The following is a 26768-nucleotide window of genomic DNA, read 5'->3' on the forward strand; positions in this document are numbered from 1 at the left end:
GAGTGAACATGGCCTAACATGTACAACGTCTGGATGTGTTTGTATGCATACATGTGTGTGTCACATCTACGCGTTAATCTCCTGTGGCAGACAAAAGAATGAATTTTCCGTTCGGTAAAGGTGAGTGTTTGTGTTCGTGAGGTCAGATATCAGTCGCTAAGCGGCCGGCAGCGCTGCACCTGTTACGCAGGGCCAGTGGCTCTGCCTTAATCTAATTCATTATCTGCAGACCACGGACCTCATCTTGAGGATCAATGCACCGTCCTTAACTCAAATCCCATCTGCAGACTGACCTCACTTTAACCTGCAATTTTAGCTTTTAGGTGTAAATTACAGGAAGTGGAAGTGGTTTAATTTCCTTAATTGTAAAAAAATGGTAATTTTACAAATGTCACAAATACATTTGTAAAAATGTAGGGCTGTCAATCGATTAAATAAAGTAACAAATTGCTCAAAACAAAATGATCTGCAGTGAATTAATCATGAATAAATGCATTTAATTCTTAAGACTCCAAAACTGTAAAAATACAGTGAGCGTTTAAATGCTTCTGACTTGGAAAGCTGAATTAAAAATGCATCCAAGTGCACTGTTCCTGGTTAAGAGGAATTTCACAACCGTGTCATAGATCAGACCTCACACAGGAAGTAAAGTAGAAGCTAATAGCATTAATTTAGTTCACTGTACCAATTTGAGGGTCCTAGTAAAATTAACTATTAAAACAAGTACAATGTATGCTACACAAGACTATGACATAATCTAAAACGTAGCAGGAAGGTTATTCTTCACGGATTAAATCTTTGAACTTTTTGCAGCACCAAAACAAGTGTGCAAGTTACTCTTTGAATATACATGATCCAGAAATGACCCACATTTATTTGAGGGGCTGAAAAAATGCCATTCGTGCATCTAAGAGAAGAGAAGCACATGCATGTATGCACATGGAACCTCTCCTGACAACTGATAAACCGTCAGGAAACAGCTGGGCCTGTCTGTCACCGAGGGAGTGGGATGGGGGGCAAATGGAAGGAAGCAGCTGACAGATGGAGTACAATGGACAGAGAGAAAGGAGGGGAGACGGAGAGAGGTGTTTCAGGTTTGGAAACATTTCTTATGACACCATTTCATTTATGACAGGTGTTAAATGCTTTAAAAACAGAAATAAAATGCAAAAACGTGTTTGACAAGATGTCATCAACTTCGTTTACACGCAGCACAATTTGGAATAAGCAGTTAAATGCAATATTACCTGCATTCCAATATATAATGAGAAAACATTTAATTTTCAAAAATTCTAATGCAACTTTAAAAATCAAACCATATTTAATTTGGACAAATAAGCATGTCATATGGATGACTGGGTACTATTTAATGAACAGATACAGTCTTATCTACTATAGGTACAGAAGCAATAATTGTATGTGAAGAGCAGCCTTAACCTTATGAAAATGTTCATTTTGGTATTGCAGAAATGCTTAGTCAGGGTATAACGTCCTTACTTCCTTCAGACTTGCCTTCAACAATAGACTGTTATGTACAATGAACAAAAACACAGAAAGAAAACATTTTCTGGCATTTCTCAACTGATAACTTATTTCTTTTTTCAAGTCTGGAAGTTAAAGTTGAAATTGAGCTTTATTGTCATTTCAGCTATATACATGTTAGACAGTACATAGTAAAACGAAACACGTTTCTCCAGAACCTGGTGCTACATGTAACATTTGAACGATTAAACAAAGTTACAGACTGACATAAAGTGCACATGTGCGATACCGACAAACTGGGCTACATAAGGTGCAAACGGGACACAGGAAGTGCAAGCATAACATTTAACTAAAATGTGTAGACAACAATAAGACAGACAGCATTAAAACAGGTGAAATGAATAATAAATAATTGTGCGAAGTAAGGCTACTGGCTATGTATAAATGGTTATGCAAGAAGTGTTCAAATAAAATTTCTGCCCCTTTGTTTAGTTTTGTTAAATTTTTTTAAATAAAAAAAAAAACCTAGAAGAATCTGGCATGTCAAAGGAGTAAGGATGTATTTTAACAAGTCATGCTTTTCTCTTACATCGCTGCAACTCATGCAGAGCTTGCTGTCAACAAATACTCTATTTACAGCTACTCACCAGTGACATTGGTTGGCGTTATAGTCTGATTCCACAATGCCAAGACGCGAGCTGAAAGAAGAGAAAAAATAAAAAATTGTTAACACAACTATGTTAATTCTGTCAAAATTCAAAGTCAATTCATAAATTAGTTAATGATGACACTTTAACACAATGACTTTTAATACTTTTCTGGTTGCAACACAATTCCAAATTTGATTGTTTGAACCATAGCTACACCTGTTGTATGAATATTATTGCATTCTGATCTATATATATATATATATATATATATATATCTGATCAAGTTAACAAACATAAAACCATTTAAATTCAGTCCTATTGCAGAAGTGCAAGTTTATGTACAATTTCCCTGCTGACTGTGATGAAAATGACGCATTTTCTGGTAGGACCAGTGTCATTGCAAGCCAAGATTAAAAGACGCATGAGTAAAGTTCCATTCTTCTGATAGTCCACTAACTACTGCAAGCTGCTTGACATGGATGGGCATGGAACCCTTGACCCAGAATTTAATTTCACACTGCCACATTCCACTCACTGACTTCCGATTCTCGAAATCTCTGTGGCTACACACTTCAAAGCCCAGTGGTCCAGACAACAACCTATGTAAATTAAGTTGCTTGGTCATAGCTAAAGAGATTTTCACTAGATGGCAAGTGACCTGCAATCATAAATACCTGAAGACCTCTGTGATTCTCAGCATTCATGGATGCTGTTTGAATGCTTGAGGCTGCAATTTCATAATTTCAGCAGGTCAGGCAGCCTCAGGCAGTCTGCCCCTAGTGCCCACTTACAAATGATGTGAATCTGGGCAGTAAAACAAGACTTCCTCAGGGAAAATATGTTTGGGACAGTTGAACACCAAACTGTTTTTTCCCCTTCCATTTATTTATTTTTCTGTTCCATGCTACCTGCTGTCTGATGCAGAATAAAATGACAAGTGTTTCATTATTAATGGTTGGAACATGGATGATGCTCTTATGCCATTCTGTGTAAAATCTCAGAAGCAGAGTAAGCGTTCCATAAATAACCACCAGACTGCCAAATTTCTGTCTTGGTCAAGGTTCTGGAAACGCTTGTCACAACAACTAATTTCTACATACTAATAATATTTTATCTTCCTTTCAGTCAGTATTCAGGAAGAATAACATCAACATTAAAAGTAATCAATGATGTCATTGAAATTCTTGACAATGAGCAGCCATCAGTAGTTAAAGGGACAGTCCCCCAGGAGCAACTCAGGATTAAGCGTCTTTCTCATGTACACAATGGAAGTAAGTGGGGTTTGAACCTGTGAATTTGTGGTCATCTGCTTTTTAAGTGAGTTTACTACCCCTTAGGCTACTAGCACCCACAGATAAAAACGTGGTTGACAAGGAAATTCACGAGAATTGGTGTTGGTTGGTTGAACAATTATTTCATTGATCACAAGCAGATGGTTTGACTTCCAAATCACTCACTATAGCTAATGATAATCAAGTTCCAGTACAAATATCTAAACATTTTACTTGATGATTCCCTTATATCTAATTTTCAGATGCTTGTAAAAAAGTGGACATTAAAAGCTTTTTTTCTAAAATTGTCCATCTTGTAATTTGAGGCAAAAACAGGTTTGTGGATTCTACATTTATGCTGGGAAATGATTTCTATGCACTGATCATCTCAGAGCTTTAATGGTACTTATAGTGCACTGCTGGCAGTAAATTATTGCTAAACAGTTTATTGCTTTAATCAAAATGTGGAAAAAAAAAAACAATAATAATGATAATAAATTACTGTCTCTTCTGACCTGGAAAAGCTATCAGTCAACAGATCTCTAAAATACATCACATGAGTATGAATCTTGTGAATAGCTTTCTCTGTTCGACTAGCACATGGCACTTGATGTTACTATGCTCCTCAAAGCATGTTTTGTGCATTTGTTTTGCACACAGCGCAGCAAGTCAAAAGTCAATCTTGAGATGACCACTAAAAGAGCTTTGTTGAATGAGAAAAAAAAAAAGTTAAGTCACCCTGGAACTAACACTAAGCACTGCAATGTCATGCACGGGACACTGCAAAATTGCAATTACAGTACAGTTTTTGAAGAATGCTACATTTTTGCAGTACTGTTGAGCACGCAATGGATGTAAACCACTGTCCTACAGGAGGAATTGTTTGAATTCCTCTTCCTGTCTGTGTCTTATGTAAGGGCTCCATAGTGTAGATAAGAGGACATCCCCATGAACAGACGTGGTCAGTGCGGCTGAGCGAGCCCAACTCAAATGAGGCATGCAAGTGTGCCTAGAAGCTCAACCTGCCTCTGAGGAAGGTATGAAATGTTTGTATGTGTGAGGAAGAAGGCACGGAAACAGTATGTGTATATGTGTGGCACATTACATAACATCCGGGGTCTAAAACTCCGGAATTCACCAGCTTCAGTGATAATCTTTCAAAAGTGAAACATGAAAGGAACGGTAAGAGTGATGAAACCTCCAAAAAGTGGGTCATTTGTTAAATAATGTGAAACAAATTTACACAAACAAATTTTCTCTCCAGGCCAAATCACCATCTGCCTCAATCAGGTTTTTCACGCTATATTCCCCCCTGTAGACTCTTTATGTGAAAGCGGCACCTCCCCTAACAAGTGCTGTTATTTTTTAGCCTCTTTGCCACTTTGTTGTCTAATATGGGTAAAGTGTGTGTGTGTGTGTGTGTGTGTGTGTGCATCGATGAACATATTAAATGTCTTTTTTTGTTTCACTGTAATTGTGTCCCTTAATTGCTCCAATAAAGGTCTTTCACACAACACAAATGCTAATTACTATGGGTTAATTACAGATGGAGTGTGGGTTTGTTTTCAAGGCTTTGATATATGGCCCAAGATGACACATAGCAGTGGAGGTAAGGATATAATGCCCTTTTCATACAGCTTTTCCTCAAGCCTCTCATTCAGGCCCATCTGTTCAGGTAAATAACTCATTAAGGAAGAAGTGGCTGACACATGTCTTTACCTGCAGCGTGGTTACTTCTCCATCACACCCATTACGGCTGGCAAAGCTAGAGTTATGGTGCCGATTTAGGTAGGGCGCTTCATTCATCCGTTGCTCAGCAGCTCAGACAAATGAAGATGGGGTAGCGGTGACTACGTCCTCTCTGCTCCCAGTTAAAGAGTCAGACACTGATTTATGGCCACCGCAGTAGTGTGCTAATCGCCATTTGATCTCCTCACATCACAATGTGTGATATTTAAATGCACAGCTGGAATGGGCTGCTGGGGGGATGGGGAGGAACAAAAGATAAATATTCAAATATGCAATCGCTGAATGTACCTTTACTGTATGCACACGTAGCTACAGACTGTTGCATGGATTTTATCACATCACCTGGATCAAGATTCAAAGCTTCCATCTTGCTCCAGAGGTCTAAATACGGACTAATCAAACCGATGCCATGATTTTACAAAGCACAAAGGGTAACACCACATATAGGAATAGGTGAAAATACTCAGGTTGATCACTTTCTGTTGAGCCATTCTTATAGATTTATTATTAGTGGCGCCTGGGGCTGCAACGACTAGTAATTCTTAAATTTAGAGTTTAACGGTTTTAAAAATACTGCAGACCCAATAAATAAAACAAGGCTTCAATCGGCCAGTAATCAAGATGGTTGCTGTGCACTTCTGGGTTTACTAAATGCAGCGTGTGTGTCAGTGTCAAATGCGTACCACCGAAGGCATGGAACCGATCAGGCAAGTGGTACAAATTGGGTACTGACAGCTCGCATTAAAATGGCCAAGGGCGATCCTTACCTGTTTGGTGCCCTGTGCAAAAAAAAGTGCTCTGTCATTATGATTTTAAAAAATTGTAAAAAGTCTATTATACAACTTCCTGCTGAAGTGTCTTTGCTATAACACTATTAGACAGTTACATTTTAATTTATTTTACTAATCAAATTATATACCAAAATAGTCTACCGACTATGGTTACATTTATATTATTATAATTTTATGCCATATCGCACAGCCCTAGTTAGTTTAGGACTTATTACAAGGGCCAGAACACTGACACTCTAAAGCTAACTCAACTCACTTAAGTCTTCCCTTTTGCACACAGGAAATAGTTTTTTGATAAATTCTGTTCCTCAGAACATTTCCAGAGAAGTGTTTCTATGACAACCCACATAAAACCTACAGAGAACACAAAAATAATGAAAAGATCTCTATACTGGCAGGCAAAACAAATAACTTAAATTATGTGATCAGGATTATGAGAAGAAACATTTCCAAGGGTGCTAAATAAGATAAACCTGGACTCTACAGTCCTGGCCAAAAGTTCTGAGAATATCACAAATACTGGTTTTCAAAAAGTTTGCTGCTTCAGTGTTCTTTTTGTCATTCGTTTCTATGGCGTATTGAAATATAATTACATGCATTTTATTCCATGTGACCGGTAGCAACACGAAGTTGAGGTAATATGACTCCTATTAATTAGCAAGATGGCCACTGCCAGCCGCTCAGTCATTGATTGGCATCCGTCAATTCGACTTGGTTCCTTCTTCAGCTCAAACCAGTATCCTATCCTGTTCATCTCCTCACCTGGTATCCTATCCTGTTCATCTCCTCGCCTCTCTACTCTTCCCTCCCTGATTCAATCTAAAACGCGACTCTTGTTGGTATAGTAAACGTACCTGCCTCCTTGCGTCCAACCGCACCGGGGTTTCTTGTTTTTTTTTCCCACATGCACTCACGTTTTGGTCCCTCGCCGGGACCGTGACACCTTGAAGTTTTTGATGATTTTGATGGGAAGCAGCAAACTTTGTGAAAACCAGTATTTTTGTCATCCTCAAAACTTTTGGCCATGACTGTACACTGCGTCTGTGATGTGATTGCTTAAATTAAAGTGCTGAAAATATGTATGTAATGCTTGGTATGGGGCGCGGTCCAGAAATGCCTTCAGCAGGAATCGTGACTGTGATGTTTGCTGATGTAACCGTGGACAGCTGTTATGATCAAAGAACACAGATGGTGATGGGTGACAAGAGTGGGTTTAAATAATCTAGAATGATGAGTACGCATCAATCATGCCTGAACCTAAACGTTATTTAATAAAGTGGGTGCAGAAATAATTACACTCAAACAAAAAGATGCAGATAACTTTCTTATTTATCTATTATACATTTAATGTATCTATGTATACTTGTGGCTCTTTCATTCAATCACCATACAATAATACAGGTATACGAAAAGCACACATTGACGCAAGATAATTCAACTACCAGACTCTCCTGACCATCCTTAGGCGTCTAGTGGCATGGCATGGCAGTCTATAGCTTCCTATCTTACCAGGTGACATGGTAGGGGACCGCATTTGCACCTCACAAACTCATGGCTAGTGCCCCTCTGGGCTCAGTACTTGGCCCTCTCCTGTTCCCCCTTTATACCAAATCTCTTGGTGCGGTCATATCTTCGCATGTGTTATTCTATCAGTGCTATGCAGATGACACCCAACTCTTCTTTTGTTCCCTCTATCAGATGTAAACATCTCTGATTGCCTGTCTGACATCTCAACCTGGATGGCAACACATCATCTGAAACTCAACCCCAGCAAAACTGAACTGATATTTAGCCCTGCTGATTCCTCCCTACAAAAAGGGCCTTATACTCTCCCTGGACAATTCTCCAATCTCTCTCTCTGCCTCAGCTGCACCATGACTTGTTTCAACCGTCCCGAAATTTTCCACACTTCTCCCTTTCTGCGTTCCCTCCATTGGCTTCATTAGGTTAAAAATAATGATGCTTACCTACAAAACCAAAGAAGGGTCAGCACCCTGCTACCTCAGATCTGTCATCACTCCTCGCTCATCACCTTGATCTCTTCAATCCTCCAGCACTGCTTGACTGGTACCACTATCTTGCAAGGTACTAGGAAAGCATTCATCTAGATTTCTCTCTCTTGGCTCCTAGGTGGTGGAATGAACTTCCACTAGATGGCCAAACAGCTGAGTCATTAAAGCCGTCCCATTTAGAAAATATTTTGACTAAAAAAAGTGCACTTTCTATATTTTAAAAGAACAAACAAGCAAAGAAAAAAGGTTGTCATGATCCGGACCGGCAGGGGTCACTCCGGATCCGGAGTCCAGACCGGAGTTTGATGTTAGTCCTGTGTAATGTTCCCTGATCGTGTTCACCTGGTGTATATTTATATAATTGTATAAAGCTATCCTGTTCGTGTCTGTTCGCGGTTGGGTCATTGTGTGTGTTGATGTTCCCCTGTCTTGTGAAGTTTGTATTAAACCCCTCTCCTGTGATCGTGCGAATGCGTCCTCCTTCACCGCCATGTCCAGCCCACCCGTGACAGAATGACCCGACCACGTGGACGCAGCAGATCTACACCCCGCTGAGCTCCAGGGAACCGTGGATGGTCAGTAGGACGTCTGCTCCATAGTTCCATGTTCAAGATTCCATGTATGGACGTCCCCCGACGCTGCCGTCTCGTCCGGATTCCAGCGACGCACCTCCGGTAATCGCCAGTTCCCCGCCATGATCCACGTCATGTTTTTAATCAGTTCCCCAAGCGTGGCAGACTCTCGGCGGCCTACGAAAGCTACCGCGGGGTCGAGAGGATCTGTCACGCGGTCCATGTTCCCCCTGGCAATTCCGGAGGCGGGGGAGTACCGACGAATCCGTGCGACCGGACCTCGATGGCCTACAAAAGCTACCGTTGGGTCGAGGAGACCGGTCGCGCAGTTCAGGTGCTCCCGGCGTTAACCGAGACGAAGGAGGCGGCGAACTTTTCAGCTGGAGACTGACCGGAGTGATGGTGCCTGCGGATGGCGGACAGGATGCCGGTCCCCCACGGACGAACCGTGCTTTGGCCCGGGCCTGACGCCGCCGGTGCAGACTGCCGCCACTTGTCCTTATGAACTTCTCCCCCCTTTCATGGACCGTTTTGTGGGCACTCCCAGGTGGTAGTGCTTTTAAGGGGGAGTACTGTCATGATCCGGACCGGCAGGGGTTACTCCGGATCCGGAGTCCGGACCGGAGTTTGATGTTAGTCCTGTGTAATGTTCCCTGATCGTGTTCACCTGGTGTATATTTATATAATTGTATAAAGCTATCCTGTTCGTGTCTGTTCGCCGTCGGGTCATTGTGCGTGTTCATGTTCCCCTGTCTTGTGAAGTTTGTATTAAACCCCTGTCCTGTGATCGTGCGAATGCGTCCTCCTTCACTGCCATGTCCAGCCCACCCGTGACAAAGGTTGTTATGAGCTATGCGAAGGTTATCTATACATCAGATCCTAGTGAACCAAATGAGGGATTTCAATGATGGATATTTATGTAAGTCACTCTGGATAAGAGTGTCTGCTGTAAATGTAAATAATAAAGCATCTATGGGAACTCAAAATCTTTTAGTTTCACATGGCTGTTTAGGTAAAATAATCTGGCTATTAGGAGGATTAATTTAATCTTCCATCAATTTGCAGTTAAATAAAGGATCTTGTTTTTTTTTTTTTTTACCAGATTAGCCAATTTCCCCAGTGCACTCAGTGAGCTTCATGTTAGTATGCATACTGACAGCTGAGCAAAGATATACAGTGTTCCTGTGAAATTTTTTTGTTCTAGGTGTAATAATATACCTGACCCACTTTTACCTATATATTACCAACGATACACAGATACGTTAAGATGAAAGTGTAAGGCTGCACAACTTCTCAGTGTAGGCTTAGTAATTTGAGATGCCATGCCTGCTCGCATATTCAAAGAAATTGTTCGGATCCATTGCGCCTTGCTGGGACAGCTGGATAATGAATTACTGTTTGCATTCCTGGAGATTTCTGCAGACCAAAATCTGTTTAGGAGTCACTAAAAACTACATGTTAAATCCAGTAAAGCTTGCAGACATGTCTACATATTGTCAGTTGTACCGGGAGTCTGAAATATGGCAAACACTATGAATAATTATATCCAATGGGGAAAACATAGATGCATAGATATCAATTATTTTAATTCAAAAGAAGCCTGATAGAATATTGGTTTAAATTTGCAGGATTTGTTAGAGAAGCACAACTCAAGTCTGTACCAATATGTATGCAAATGCTCCCACAAAACAATTAAAATAAAAATCGGTGTTTCAGCAACTCAGTGTTTTGATATGAAATGTTACCATATTATTGAGACGCACTGTTCCCGCTCATAATTGCCTCATTATCACACTGAAACCCCAAATTTGTGTTAGAAAAAAGACAAAAAATAGGCAACACTGTCAATCACAGAGGCTTCCAGCAGTTGTTGCCTAAACATTTGTCAAATCATAGGCATCCAACACACATCCCATTCACTTCAGAAGCTCAAATCTGGTCACTTTTTTTATTATTCACTAGCAAAAACTCCACTTCCCCAAGTGGGTTGTGGCTGGAAGACCGATCCACTAGTGTGACTGAAAGTGAATAGGTGTGTAGGATGCCTTGATGTGACAAATGTTTAATCAGCTCAAAAACACTGACAATCCTAAAAACCCAGCTGGACGCAATTTCCAGGTCTCAAAAAGATGACGTCTGAAGAAAAGAAGACATCTGGTGCCCCTAAATAAGGACACTTCACCCAAAGCTTCAACTTCCTGATCGCAATTATTTTGCCCAGAAAGCGCTAGCGGAGTTGCACATTTCAGTGAGAGAAAAGGTGGCGGACCAGTTAACAAATTCAGACACTTCTCCACAACTGAAGATCTGTGGTCCAGCAGAACCTGTGAACCTTATCTATATTATACTTTGGATTAAAATAAAATAATTTATGATGTTATACTTTGTTTACGCTCATTATATATGTGTCATTCTATTCAATAAAGGGCTGGATTTTAGAGGGTATTTATAGTTTATATTGCTAAGAGCTTCAATCCGGAATTGCCATTGCTTCATCCATGCAATCTATGCATGGCTAATTTGTTTTTCTCATAAACCAGATTGAAGAGATGACCACACGAGCAGTTTGTAGGGTTTTTCGAAAAGAGGAATTAGCTGAATATCACATTCTTATGGCATCTTATGACAGCTTCCTGAAAAGAACTCAGCCCTAAAGATGATTTCATGTTTGTATGGACACAAATTAGTACTGGGAAGCACTGGGAATGCCTTTTGGGTTTGGCAATAACAAATTCTAAACATGACCACATATTAACCAGCAGTGACCTGAGATGAGAAGACTTTCAGCACTCATACTTGTTATAATTATTCCAAGTAGTTACTGCAATAAAAAATCGAATCCATATTAATCCACAGTTTGGTTAATATTTGAGAATATTATTGAGAATTTCTTGAGAAGATGTCACTTCAGCAATAAAAAAATGTTCCATTTATCATCAGCTGTTAGTACAGCAACATAATTCAGTCAACTTCCTGTCACGTTGCTTTGCAGTCATGAATAACATAAATAAGACAGAGATGTTAGGAGGTCAAAGTGGTGATATAATATTACTATGATATAATGATCTTTAATGTAAACTGATGCACCCATTAATGCTATCAAAAGGGATATTTTGGAGGTAAATTAATATTAAATGCATTTAAAAATGACTTTTAAAAAATCATTGTAATGTGAAATCATCTGTGTAAAATTTATTTTTGTTTATGTTTTAGTATGTTTAAGAACCTCCTGCCGTGCCACAGTGTCTCCATTTTCACACAGCAGACAGAGCACTCACCGGAGATGTTTGTGGAAAGCAGTAGAAGAGCATCGCAGGTCAGATCGGCTGCTGCTGCAGAGATTAGCGTAATCCAGATGGTCAACACCTGGATAAGGAGAAAGTAGGACAAGGGAACATGGATGGAAAAGGAAGAGGCAGTCAGTGGTATCTGATGACTTTAGTGGCACATAATTTTGCACACTATGTAGATGCACATATTTGCACACTTTGAATTGCAGAGTAAAAGAGTCACATTTTGAAGAAATATATTGCTTAATGATGCTTATTTAACACAAATTAAAAACACTTAATGTGATTGACACATTCAGTCTCGTACACTGTTCTATTTTTTGCAGTGACCCTGAATAAGTGGATTTTGAAAAGGATGGAAGGATTTCATAAGACATTCCAACAAGGCCTAACTAGGTCTCAACCCCAGGGGTTGCCAAAGCCCCATCAGCCCCTAGGGGCAGATGTTCTTTTTAATAATTGTTGAAGAGTTGTTTTTTTTGTTTTTTTTTAACAAATTCCCCCTTGCGCCTGAGCTTTTTGCTCCTATCCTATGTTCCCCCCCTCTGGGACCAAACTAGATTGCCCTTACTAGGTTAGAAACAGATCCCTTCATAAGATGTCCAACCTTCCCCTAAAGGTAAAGGACACATTTATAGGTCTCTAAAAGCACTCTTAATGCAGTGAGGGTGTCGTAAAAAAAGCACAAGATGGTCTTAGTTGTCTCATTCCCATCATAAAAATGTCAAGGGAAAAGCTAGCACGATATTCTCATTCATGCAATCACCAGAGACCAAAACAAAACAGGCATACATATAGCCAGCACAACACAGGTCCTTTATGCATCAACCTTTAAAGAGAGTTTCTTTTTCAATACAAAAATAACAAGTGGTTTCTGATTTCTGAAATTTTATTTCATGTTTTTATCATGCATGTTTAAACCTATAACCTGTATCTACATCACCACTTTCTGAAGCAGCACCACAATGCTGTTGTGTGAGTTTTGACAAAGACTAATGATATACAGTGTCCATGTCTATTGGGGACATTGCTCAGCCTTGCTCAGACGGAAAACTTGACAGATGAAAAATTAAATGATATGCCAGTATTTATAGATGCAATGGAGCTTTCAAGTGCCTGGTGGTCACTTACCAATCTTTTCATTGTTATCATATTGAGTGATTCTGGGTGTGCATATAACCTCTCATGGCCTACCAAAAAATATATATATATATATCCACACAGCAGCTGTCCCATGGCCAGAAAATGGCCAATGAAGAATGACTAGAAGATGCCAGGACATACTATTCAGTGTAAAAGATTATTTAAGCCTGTAGGATAAACCTCTAGGGATCTATGTGTCTCCCATATAGATTTCTAAGAAATTGCAGAAATTTTGATTTGACCATTTCTGCACTACAGAATGGGTTCATTTTCCCATCTGCGCCTTGAGATTATCCTTCAGCGTTTACACAAACGTTTAAGCCCACATCTGTCCATAAAGACGTTAGATAACAGCAGTGAGAATTGCTTCCAGTTAAATAAGTGACACTGACTACTCATAGAAAGTGGTGCCAGTGAGCTCAGTCACTGTAAGATTCTCGTGAGGAAACACACCTCATTGTGAAGTGGCCGCTTTTCGCTTCCCCTGACTGAGTTACATGATAATGGGTGAAAATGGGTCTGTGCTCTTGGTGTGAGAGGAAAAAAGAGAACGGAAGAAACGAGAGGAGAGTTCAGTGAGAAGGTCCTTGTGGATTAAGAAATGCTCATCCTTAAGAGATTATAAAGTCATTTTATTGTGACAGTTATTCATAGGTGGCAAAAAAAAAAAAGCCCACACAAAGCCTTTCTGTTTGATTTCCATGCTCGTTGTGCTTCAATCCATCCCATCACATTACTACTGTCACAGGACCACCATCACAGGACTGAAATGTGGACTGACTGCTGGACTGACATGCTCCACATGAACAAACCCGGCATTAACAGTCCGAATGGCCCACAGCTGTAGTCCCCCAACCCATGGCAGCAGCACAGCTGTTCTGCTCAAAGCAACCACATGCATTCAGGCCAGCTAGTCCTTACCGTCGCATTCAGGTGGCGGTTTCTGAAGAAGAAAAATGTTGAAACGTGCTCCTAAAGTGTCGCCGATGGGCTCATCCATGTCTTTTTAAAGACTGGCTCCCCTCTGCTAAGTGAAAAAGGGTGCCAAACAGACAAGCTGTATATCAAGTACTTCAAGAACATGTGTCTCCTGTCTGCTGGTGTCATCTGTTTCTGCACAGCATGCTCTACATTTTCTATACTCTTCCAACTTGTTGTGAAGAACTATCTACTGTTTTTAAAAGAAAATGTTTCACTTAGACGAGGGAATGTGATCTGCTTATGGACGTAGTAGCATTTTCCTTCATACCTTCCACTATCCTCACTATGTACGTACAGTGTATAGAAATTAACAGTGTGTGAATAAAAAAAAAAAAAAAAGAAAATTTCTGTGCTCATGATGTCAATACATGTTCATTGGAAAACTGCTTTTATGCTTTTTCATTCCATTGAAAGGGTTACATGCCCCACACAGTTAACTAATAAACGATTTGATAATATTTATCTCTTTTGTTGCATGTGATTTGTGAATAATTATTTAAATTCTTCATGAACACCAGGGCATTTGCATTTTACATTTTTCCCACTATTAATCCAGGTTTTTTTTAATGCATTGGAAAAACTGATATTCATATCCCCAGCCCTGATGACTGCATTGTCAGTTGTAAGCTCTGTCCATTCCTGGCCAGACCGAGGTAGGCTGCAGCTGTGGATATGCAGTAAAACTGGTAATCCAGGTGTAACAATAGGCGCCGCCATACAATTCTAACATGCGGTGGCAAATCACAGTTCCCTTTTCTGCTCCCCCGACATGACCACCCAACCAACGCAGCGGCTGGAGAGCCTGTCCCGTTTAGACACCAGCAGAGCACAAATAGCAGAGCCAGCCTAATTCAGTGTTCACACTGCAGAACTTAATGCACAATTTCTGTTTTCAACTCAGATTTTTTACTTTGTTTGCCAGTTCACATCATTGCACTTTTTTAAATATCAGACTTTGTGTGAATAAACTAGCAATGACATCACAGCCTTGAGAGGTATTCATGCAGGAAATCAATGTGCAGCATAGATTACGTCACAGGAATTCTGATTTCTCTCTTCATAGTGCATAAAAACATTTTTTTTCCAATTTATGACCATATATTGAAATGTATCTAATTACAATCGTAAAAATGTGATTTCACATGATTTGAGCTGTTGACAGTGTCACTAAAAGTCAGGTTTGAGCCACATTTATCCCGTAGTGTGAATGTAGGCTGAAAGCAGTACAAGCTGGCTGGTGGTAAGGATCAGTCCAGCAGATCTCTCACAGCTCAGTAGAGCAGGAATGCAGGAACAGAGTCTGCAGCAAGTCCATGAGCCCTAGAACACACGGCAGGATTATGCTCCTGTGATCTTCAGGGGGCCTTTCACCCCAGCGTTATGCAAATATCATTCTGGGAACAGCAGTGAGTTGAACGGGCTCATCTGCTGGAGCTGGGGTTTGATCCTTGAATTGTTGAATGAATTTCAGGAGTTTAGAAATGTAACGGAACAATGCGATGCATTAACCTTTTGTTTTACAGCCGTGAAACCTGAGTTTGGCAAAGCTAAATCTGTTCTCCCTCCCACTCGGTTGCATGGATGACGTATTGCAAACAATTATAGCGCATTATTTCATGCTACTGTTCCACCTACATGCTACAGACACAAATTAAAAAAGCAACAACAGATGAAGTGAATCACACCGATCATCTTGTAATGGCATGTGTCAGGGTACATCGTTCTAGGCAGAACTATTTGTTCTTGTGTTGAAAAATGCCCAAATGTCACAACTGGAGCATGAAACAGAGAATGACATTTTGAATACTTGAAGCTTGAAACATGCCATTTGACCTAAAGAGTTTTGCACCCCTTCAAGGTAACAGTAACAACAGCAGGCACTACACAGAATGTTCTGTGTTCTGTTTGAAGCCTTATGTCTTTTCTGTAGCGATGGTCCTCAAGTAAGAATTTCATTGGGCTTGGTGCATTATGCTCTGTACATATGACAAAAACTACTTGACAGAAAAAAGTATTCAAAAACAGTTTGAGAAAAATGACAAAAATGAATGGGGTCCATAACTCAGCAGATCACAGCTACATTGGTCAGCGATCTTTAATGCTGTGGCTGATCCCTCTTTTATCATCCCACAGCCAGTGAGTTCTTGTTCATTTCTGTCTCTAACTGTAAAACTGGTTGAAGAGAGAAACGCACGGCCAGCTCAAGGATATGATTTTTGCTGCCTGTCAGGCTTCCAGGAGCCCTCTAGCCTGGTGGGAGTAAGTCACAAGAGGGGAACATGCACTCTATAATGACAGACAGAGTATGACAGTCAGAGTGCAAAGTGCAGTAGTGCATAAGCTACTGTACATACATGTTATGGTATAAATATCCAGCTACCTCCTTAAAGAAGAGTGGAACTGGTACCAGGTACAGGGCCTGCCTATTTAACATTTCCAGCTCACATAACTTGGAGGAAACCCACAGGAAGAAGTGTTGAACAGAGAAACTCCACACAGACAGCTTCCAGACCGGGATTTCAACCTATTATAATCACCAGCATCAGAAGTCCTATAGGGTGGTAGTAGCCTGGTGGTTCAAATCCCACTTACTTCCATTGTGTCCCTGAGCAAGACACTTAATCCTAAATTGCTCCGGACACACACACACACACACACACACACACACACACACTGTCCCTGTAACTACTGATTGTAAGATGCTCTGAATAAGGGCATCTGATAAATGCTGTAAATGTAATGTAACTAGGGCTTCATACACAGACATGTTCAGGTATAAATTACCTAAAATTTTGGTTTTGCCTCCACAGTATGGAAGATCATATTTATATTTTGTATCACATTTTGTATTATATCAGTATATATGCTAGTTGTCTTCTTTTTAAGATTTGTTTTACATGCAGTATTTAAGATACCTCTCCATCTCAGAGACTGCACCTAATTTCGTTGTACTTGTTACAATGACAATAAAGATATTCTGATTCTGAAATGAGACTGAGAGCTGAGACTGGTCACCTTATCTCTCTGGAAAATATCTATTATCCATTATTTGCTGAATGTCAACACCAACACTTCTTCATCATGATGTAGGTCCAATTAGATGTCACATACACCAGCTCACATAACAGAGGGAAAGAACCACTGCTGTAGTTCTTAACCCTCCTATTTTTTGTTTTGACGGTTGAATTTTCAAAATGGAGATTATGACATTATTGTGTGTTTTACAAGAAAAAAATCCACAGACACAAGCCTATCAAAGTCAAAAATAAAAGGAGCTGTAACAGAACTGTAATTACTAAGATATATGTATCTAGTCAGGGGTAAAAGTAAGTTGAACTAAAGGCAGGAACACACATTGGTCCAAGTTCAACTAAACGGAAACTGGAGCACCAACAGGAGACTTATGGGAATATAGTGAATAAGCGAACTCCACACAGAGAGTCCCCAGACTGAGATTTGAACTCAGATCTCCTTATTATGAGAGGGCAGCATTCACCCCGCGGTCAACATGCAGCAAAATTCAACTCTATCAGCAGCCCTCATATATATTTCTGGGCACTCGCTGTCTGCAGGTCTCATCTAGCCTGTCAGAGGATCATCAAGCCATTCGTTAGCAGGATCAAGTGTGCTGGACAGAACAGAAGTGACTCCCAAGGACTGGAGTCGACCTGCAGAAATCTGACATATTGAGGACAGAAACACAAAGAGAAACCACGGACAAAAGAGCCCCTACAGACCGTGACCTATTTAATGTATGTAAAGAATTCAACAGTATTATGCTTGGTCGTGTAGTTGGTTTAAATAATTATTGAGTGTCACATACTTAAGTTAATTAAGTTACATTTAAGTTAAGTTAATAAAGTTATACTGTGGAGTTAAAATGAATCACGCCCAGCACTGTAACATCCTTTACCCATACATGCATATAACATGGACCAACTCAGACCAGAATTTCCTCAACCAACTGCTCCAAACAGATCTACACCTAGACTAACACTGATGCCAAATGCATCTGATATTCTCCTGTGTTTTGAGCACCTATGTACATGAAATATGACACAATTATGTTAATGTCCAATCTGCAACACCCTGTAATGTCAGCCTTAAAAAAGCAGAAATTCTTAGATTTTTATTTGTTTTGTGTGACTTGTTATAGGAATACAAATTGAACTTATATGTACAAATTGAAACTATATAGTATATTCTAGAACCCCAAAGTTCTATTATCATATGTCAAAATTATGCAAAATCACTATAGGTCATTATGATCCAGTATTAAACCCATCAGAAAAGCTAATATGCCATAAACACAGGGATTGCGACTTTCAAAAATCTTTCTTCTTCACTTAAAATGAATCGTATCAACAAAGTCTGACTCAGCCCCCTCACAGCCCCCCACCTGGTGACTCACAGTGTACGCTGCAATGAAGCAGCCACTGATAATGATAATAATAACAATAATGATATATCTCAGGTTCTTTTCGGTGTCCAGGGAGGAGGTGACACTGCTTTTCCGACGGGTGAATATTGTGCATTTCAAGCTTCCCACACACAACATGATAGCCTGGGTTTATCCGTCACGTTAATGAATGGGATGGATGAGAGCGTGCGGCTCTGAAAGCAGCACAGGCGGTGATGGGGAGAGGAGGGGGACACATGGCTCACACGAAGACAGTGAAATACAGAATGGCGCTCTTGCCACTTTGACTTAGTGCAAGACTGCAAGAGTCAGGGCCAGGGAATGCTTGTTCTTCATTTATCCTCAACAGCAACAGCAGCTGAAGAACACAGATGTGCCACAAGCCTCATACATCCTTACACACATATAAGACATATAGAAAAAAATAAGACCCAAGACACTTATGGACATATATTCCATTGTAATTTTTTTTACATAATTTGCATAATTTATTGTTTCTAATGCTCAATGGTTTGAAAAGGGGGCAGCGAGGAATTCAATAAATTTTAAATAATAAACCAAACATTATTAACACTAACAAAAAACGTGTATGTAGTTAGAAATATGAAGAGAAATGACATCTGACTTTTAGCATTATTTGCACTTCTGCCTTGTGTGTGAATGGGTTGTTGTAACGTATGTATAATGTATTCTCAGATTAACTTCTTGGTGATTTATTTGAATGATGCCGTGTTCAGCATGATTGGGAATTTAAGGCACATTTCTCCAGGGAAGCAGAGGCGTTTCAGTTCAGTGCTGTCGCCAAAGTCACCTTCTTAAGGCAGAATTACAGTCATCTGCCAAAGTTAATATGGTGGGGAGTGACTCACTTTAATTGAATTGACATTAAATAATGTGCTATGTGACCTGCAGCTATCAGGACATGAATTGCTTCCACCTCATTAGGACTGATTAGTGGTGGAAGCAAAGCAACATTGTGGATACATTTTTTGTGCATTTGTTCATCTGAAGACAGAAATGTATAAGATGTCAAAAAATTACTCAAATTACTTAATCAAATGAAATCCATGTGTTTTGAAGCAATTTTTAAATAAAAACTAAGAATATCCAAAGCTATAATATGATCTTAGAAGAAATTACTAGAAAGATTCTTTGCCTTGCAGTAATTAAAGTAGTTTATTCTAAACCATGTGAACCAACATTCGTCTTTATGAAGGCCTTGCAATCTTAATGTTGTTTACATAATATTTCATAATTGAGAATGTTTACTTTTTCTGTTCCAAACCTATGAAATGCCTTTTCTGGTTTCCTTTACTATAAGATGGTTACAGACACAATCAGCTTGAAAATATTTCTATAATTAAAGACTTTTAGCAGTTCATAACAATCTATGTGCGTACATGTCTAAACGTCTAAAAAGCAATATACAGTACAGGCCAAAAGTTTGGACACACCTTCTCATTCAATGTGTTTTCTTTATTTTCATGACCATTTACATTGGTAGATTCTAATTGAAGCCATGAATGAACACATGTGGAGTTATGTACTTAACAAAAAAGGTGGAATAACTGAAAACATGTTTTATATTGTAGTTTCTTCAAAATAGCCGTCCTTTGCTATGATTACTGGTTTGCACACTCTTGGCATTCTCTCGATGAGCTTCAAGAGGTCGTAACCTAAAATGGTTTTTCAACAGTCTTGAAGGAGTTCCCAGAGGTGTTTAGCACTTGTTGGCCCCTTTGACTTCACTCTGCGGTCCAGCTCACCCAAAACTATCTGGATTGGGTTCAGGTCCGGTGACTGTGGAGACCAGGTCTCCACTTTTTGTTAAGTACATAGCTCCTCATGTGTTCATTCATAGTTTGGATGCCTAGAGTGAGAATCTACCAATGTAAATGGTCATGAAAATAAAGAAAACACATTGAATGAGAAGGCGTGTCCAAACTTTTGGCCTGTACTGTATACCAATCTAAATATCTTAAAAAATGACTCTAATAAATTAAATACTGGAATAAAAATGAGAAGTAGTTCAAGAGCTCTGATGCAAGCTCTAAATGTCAGTAAGTGCTTGTACTATAATTAGTAGGTGTGCGTAGCTGTGATGATTATAAACCAGAGAGCCTTCATTCCTCGTAGGGGCTGCCTTGGTTACATCCATGCGCTTTCTAACCCCACAATGTTGGTGGTCAGCCTTCAAAGAAAACAAATTAAGCAAAACACACACACACAGACTGGACTGTCCAAAAACATATTGGGGGAAAAAAGGTGCAAAAAAAGCAGCTCTAGGAAATCCCAGTCACATGGTTTAACTGGATTTTTTTTTCCCCGCTGACAGTCTTTGTTGTCAATTTAAAATGGTGAGCTTGCCTTAAGCCCACCCAAGCAGGACAGAGATTCACAGAACCTTCTCTGGTGTTTAAATAGGTCAGCTTCACATCGAGCGATGCTGTCTGCGATGTTGACATTGCTGATGTGCCCGAAGTAAGTGTACAGCTCTCAGCGTAAAAGCAGAACTAAAATAGCCATATCCGTGCATGACGCATCATCTGACCACCATCAATTTTCTATTGGTTTGAGTTGATCTGTGAGTGAACCAGTCTCAGAGCCTCAAGTCTATTGAATCATATAAGATGATATTTTGAGACTGTATATTTAGGAGTTCTGTACATGACATGATACTAAATATGCCCATACACTATGTTTGAGTTTAAAATACATTACAATAAATATTTTCAGACATAGAAAATCCTTTATTTACAATATTTCCAGAGCATTTTAGTTATTTTCCCTTTGTACCTGCAGACTGAGCATCAGCTCTTTTCCTAGGAGTGTCACATTCTGTATTTAATACATTCCAGCCTTCGCGTCGATTACTTAGATCAAGACAAACCTCATCTCTGATCAGCGAGTTTGGCAAGGCGCACACATTCTTGTCATTACTCTCTGTGCTAAGAGATGATTGGATTGTTAAAGCCAAAAGAGATTTTGAAGGCCTAGAAGCAGAAGGTAATGTTAGAAACAGAATAAAAGATCATTTTTTCTGTTTTGACCCTGGCCATCTTCCCTCTGTGCCTTGCTCTCTTGGCCTAAACACCCTTGTCCAAGCTTGACAGCACTAGAAAGGGCCAAGACAGCTCTCTTGTGCAAATGAATGGAGCGGTATGGCTCTCAGAGTGGACTCCTACAATTTCTGCAGCACCTCCCTCATTCCTTATGCAGTTCATTTTTTCCCTTTATTTTCCCACACGATATCCTGGGGCAGCTTTAAGGGACCCCAGAGGTGTTAGTTCAGTGGGCCTGTGTGGAGCCATTTTTCGACACACTGCCTGGGTCCCACCTTATCTTCCGTGAGCAGGCAGCCTGCTAAGAATATTTTGAGACGCTGGGAACCAGAAAGTGAAAAAGACAGAGACAGAGGAGTCCACCACAAATGTAACGGATCTCTGTATAACTCTGCTTCAGATCAGCCTACTCTGTCAAAAAGTTCGATATTTGCAGTTAGGCCAAATTAGAAATAAATTCTCTGACAGCTTCTTCTGTAGCTCTGGGTGGAAGTAAGGCTGTGTGAGGCAGATGTGCCAAATTCAGGTCTCGCAGTGATACACGACTTTGGCTTTTGTGAAAGTCACTATTGAAGCAGCTTTTGATGTAATGGTGGCTCCATCAAAAAGAGATTTAAGTGTCAGCAAGCATCAATTAGTGTACGTGTGTGCCTGTGATGGAGGAGGGGGATTATGAAAGGCTTGTTGCCAATGCCGCTATTTCAAAAGTCAGACATTATCCATCTGAATTATGGGATGCACCACCAAGGCTTGAAGCGCCACCTTGCTTGTGAGGCTATTCACTGTCTGTGAATAGGCAGTCTTCCTGATAAACACCTTAGCTAGAAAAAAAATGAATGCGAAAGACCCACAAACAGATTTTTCGAATTAAAGCACCCATGTCAAAGCTGGGAATTTGAGGTGGGAATGCCTCAATTCAATGCCTCAATATCAATGCATCGCGATGCATGCCATATATTTTCTACATTGTCACATGATGACACTGTTGCCGTTCATATACACTGGTAGTACTCCTTTAAATGCACACATCACTATACTGTGGGCAGAGTTAGTCACACCGACCCAAACCCGTTACAACCCGAAGCCACAAAAGCTTCAGATGTCTGTGGTGTCAGGTGCACGCAGACTGAACACAGACCGTTTTTTTGCTCATTGTTTTTTTCTGCTAAAGCAACTTTCAGACCACGGGGCTTAGCACAAGAAAAATATGCGTGGTTTTCTAAACTTTCTGTACACTCAGAAACTGTTAAGATCAGCTTTTCCCCAATTCCCGCTTTGTGTGTGTGTTTTGAAGTGGCAGAACGAACACTAGCTCGCTTTGATTGTATTGGCCGATTGCCGCTCTGTAAACAGATCAGGCAGCCACAGTCACTTTTTTGTTACAAGATTTTTATGCCACTGCCAGAAAATCACCAAGCAACATCTTCATGATATAATCGATTATGTTGTGCACTGCATTGATGAAGAATCTTCATGGTCTGCATCAAGATGCATCAATTATACAATTAATTTAAACCTGAGTAGGTTGAGACAAAAATTGTTGTCTTAAACTGTGGGCATCTCTAGTTGCCTGTTGCAATTATTACATAATCTCCTAATCATAAATATTCTATCTGACCATCTGTATCTTTGCTATTTTTTCAACTGTACAAGGTTTGTTAAGTGCTCATTTAATGGTGACTTGCTGTCTGTTTAAGTGCAAGTGGAGGATCATGGTTAACTTAGTTAAAAGTGCCCAAAATCCCAGCCCTGGATCCACCCAAACATCCATCCCACCCAAACATTACATTATATCTCGTATATACTTATTAATTAAAATAAATGCCATAAATGGATGGGCATGGCAGTGAAACACAGAACAGTATTCTTGCCACGTTGACATGGTACAGGAGTGACAGAAATGGAACAGAAAAAAGAAAAAACATAAAAAAACTCCTCCCTAGTGCTATCCAGCAATCCCTTTTCCAATTTTTATTTTCCTTATCCTCTCTTTTCATCCCTCAAAAGGGATCGCTTAACCTTCTCTCAACCTTCTATCCCTTTCTGCTCAATTGCAACTAGCCAATTACCAAAATTATTGTTGGCTCGCTGCCCTGGCTTGATCTCCTGCAGCCACCTGGAAAGGTTGAAGACAATTTGTGTGAAGTCAGCTGATATGGATCTAGAGCTATACTGAAGGTACATCCACCATATGTCAGGGTATGCTGGTTCCCTGCACTCCACTAGAGGAATTCTTGCCAAGGTAATCACTTCTATCTAAAAATCCTCTCCAGAGAGATGGCTTAAGAGGTCTCTAATCAGTAGTTGACTTCTGCAACATATGAAAGTAGCAAAGGGAATTGATATCAATGGCATTATCATTTTGGTTTATTGGGTAATTCTTAACTCAGAGTTCTTTTGCAGAACTTTCATTTTTAGAAAAGAGTTTCCATGACTTTTCAATGCAAATTTATGACCATATGTTCTGTGAAATTTCTGTGCAAATGTGGAAAAAAATCACAACAGTTCTCACAGGCCAGAGACCAAGTAAAATGGCCTGAAATCTGGTACAGGCATAGATAATCAGCTGTAATTTACATGACTTTTTACATCACCAAGGGTGATAGTTAAAGATGGTGACACATTTTGTTGTACAATGTCTACCAAATAATACATAAAGCTAGGGCTGCACAATATCTCGAACAATTATCATTATCGCGATAATAGTGTACGCGGTATTGGTATCGCAAAGAGTTGCGATAAATGAAATTTATGCTGCGTCCGTAATCGCATACTATATACTATTGTGATGAGCCATCGCCGCAAGGTCAGGAAAGGAGAAATCGGCTCAATCGTAAGGGTTTCGGAATAACGCTTTTTATTTAACGGAAGCCAGTAGGTGGCGCCAACAGTCAAACCTTCTCGTCTGGCTTCAAAATAACAGGAAGGCGTCTCTCTATCTCCTCCAGACCTACACAACTACGTCACGGTGTAAAGTTTCTCCCCTTGAACATGCTACATTAAATCCCCATAACACACACATCCCGAACCCCAACCGAACACGTTTACCCGTAACATGGTTAACTATTTGTCCCTGTAACTACTGATTGGAAGTCACTCTGGATAAGGGCATCTGATAAATGCTGTAAATGTAAAATGTACTACTGGATCAGCTGTAACCAGTACTTTATTACAATCTCTGTATTATTACACCCACATAATCCTTTAAAAAATCCAAGAGGAGTGAGCACTGAGGGTGGCACAGTAAATGGAAGAAAGAAAAAAAAAAAGAATTTTGTCCCCTGGGTCAATTTCCCCTGGCTTGGAGTTGCACATTCAAACTGATGATTCCATTACTAGAATTGTTAAAATATTTCCAAAGGACAGGAGGGGGGGAATTAATTTCAGGCTTGCGGAATGCCTGGGATTGACTGCTCTGCATTATTCATCGACTCTTTACAATTCCAGACGTTTTTTTTTTCCAGCAGCCTGTCAATCCGGGATCAAGGAGCAGGATCCTGTGCAGCTGATGCAAGAATGTTTCTCAGGGCGAGCATCGGCATCTGCTCTCATCAACTCTTTACCAATTAATTCACTGTTAATTCATCCAAAATTCTGTGACAGTCTTCAGGGATCAAAAACCATTAACTCTTTTAAAGTCCATTTGAGAAATGAAACGTGGGAACACAGCTCCATGATGACACAGCGTGAATAATGGCATAATGGCAATCACAGCCAATAAATCACACCATAACAATAAACAAACAAAAAAACATCCACAGACCAGCATAACAGACACATTTCATGGAATGAAAAGTATGTGGCAGAAAAGTGTTAAAGTGATTAAATTTGACTTAGCAGGAACTCCAGATGACAATTGCAAGCAATTCAAGTGCAAGATGTCACAAATTCCTCACTAAACTCACTCCCTCATTTAAAAGTTACAAAGTTGGCAAATGCTTTGATCTTTCACAAAATGACAAAATATGCTGGGATGTTCCTGTTGCTTCAAACACAACCCTTGTTTCGAAGTGGAGAAGACAGCAACCCTGACAACACAGCTGCCAGACTGGGATTGGCAGTGCATCACAGCATTATTAAAGTTCTAATGGCAGCTTCAGCAATTTCATGCCCTGGTTGAAGGCAGTGCGATGTTGTCATGGAGGAAGGATGTGTTCTGACACCAGTGTGCATCTCGTCGCCCCAAATTGTTACTCACTGCTGTTCCAAATGAACCACATCAGTGCTCCTCCAGGACAAGAAATGGACAGAAAAAAATAATCTCAGACCCCTCACAGCCTTGACAAAATCTTTTTGAACTTCTCCCCTCTGGCAGATGACACAGAAGACCATCAGGCGTCATCCTCATAAAATGGCTGATCTGCAACACCACAGCTTGTTCAAAATTCACAACGCTGCTTAAAATTTCCTACATTCCATACTGCACTTTTTACTGTATCTCTGAATAAGATCTTTACTGTAAAATGTATAGTTTTTAGTTACATTGTGCTGTTTCATATTGCATTGTTCTATATACTGGATTGTGTTCCAATGCCCGGAAAAAAAATTATTGGATGTTTTTGATTTAGCTCCTCAATTAATTGATTTCTCCTCAGATCATTATAATCAGTTTGCAGTTTCCAGCTCTATGTATGGGCTCTGGTTGCTTATGCGCTGCCATATATTTTGTGAATTTCTAATGAAATACCTACAGCCCTCAGATTTTGCCTTTTGGGTCCCAGTGGGTCAACCACAGCTCATTGGCAGGCATGACTGTGCAATCCAGCCACGTTCCCCATCAGCTGTTGCCGTGTTTATTTTAAAGCATTTCATTATTTATTTATTCCGCGCAGCGGTTTTGGCCGGACCAGCTCGCAGTCTGATTACAGCACTAATGTTGTTTACACGGTCAGACCTCAGTCATTCTAATATTTACCTTCCCTACTTATCTATGCTGTTAAGTAATATGGCTGGTTACAGGGGTTTGCCAGCTTGGCCGACTGGGCACCCGTGTACGTTTGGCTGCCTGTGTTTCATTGGGGCTTGGATGTGGAACCAGAATGAGCAAGCGGTGGCAGAGGAAGCAGGCGGTGGATGCGAGTGTGTGTTCGCCAGCCTGCAAATGCGTAGCGGCACGAGAGTGAATGCTTGATATGAAGCTCTCTCCCTCCAACAGCCTGTGTGGGAGGACGGCCTGACAGCATTTATGGGTGTGTGTGTGTGTCTGTCTAAGTGCCTATGTTTGAGTGAGTGTCTTGGTACAACGGGAAGTGAGAGCTAGTTGTTTTTGGCGGCCTGTCTTAACATAGGTTTTTAACTTGTCTTACTGCCAAGCTGTCATTTTGTCACATCTATACTCATTTTAG

The 26768-nt window shown here is 40.2% G+C and overlaps 1 protein-coding gene and 1 long non-coding RNA gene across 2 annotated transcripts in view; one reads left to right on the forward strand and one right to left on the reverse strand.

Annotated features, from left to right (window-relative positions):
• crhr1 (corticotropin releasing hormone receptor 1) overlaps nucleotides 1–26768 on the reverse strand; it is a 96410-nt gene that overhangs the window by 61186 nt on the left and 8456 nt on the right. The window contains exons 2-3 of the mRNA XM_028985932.1: nucleotides 11806–11893; nucleotides 2130–2180 (exon numbers count right to left, since the gene is read on the reverse strand). Coding sequence (XP_028841765.1) covers nucleotides 2130–2180; nucleotides 11806–11893 — 139 coding nt within the window. The remainder of the gene's footprint in view (nucleotides 1–2129; nucleotides 2181–11805; nucleotides 11894–26768) is intronic.
• Nucleotides 1055–7844, forward strand: LOC114793803 (uncharacterized). The gene is made up of 3 exons (XR_003750278.1): nucleotides 1055–1094; nucleotides 4321–4440; nucleotides 7642–7844. It is a non-coding gene; the product is annotated as an uncharacterized LOC114793803 (long non-coding RNA).

The sequence above is a fragment of the Denticeps clupeoides genome, chromosome 7 (assembly GCF_900700375.1).
Source record: "Denticeps clupeoides chromosome 7, fDenClu1.1, whole genome shotgun sequence".
In the NCBI taxonomy this organism is placed as follows: Eukaryota; Metazoa; Chordata; class Actinopteri; order Clupeiformes; family Denticipitidae; genus Denticeps; species Denticeps clupeoides.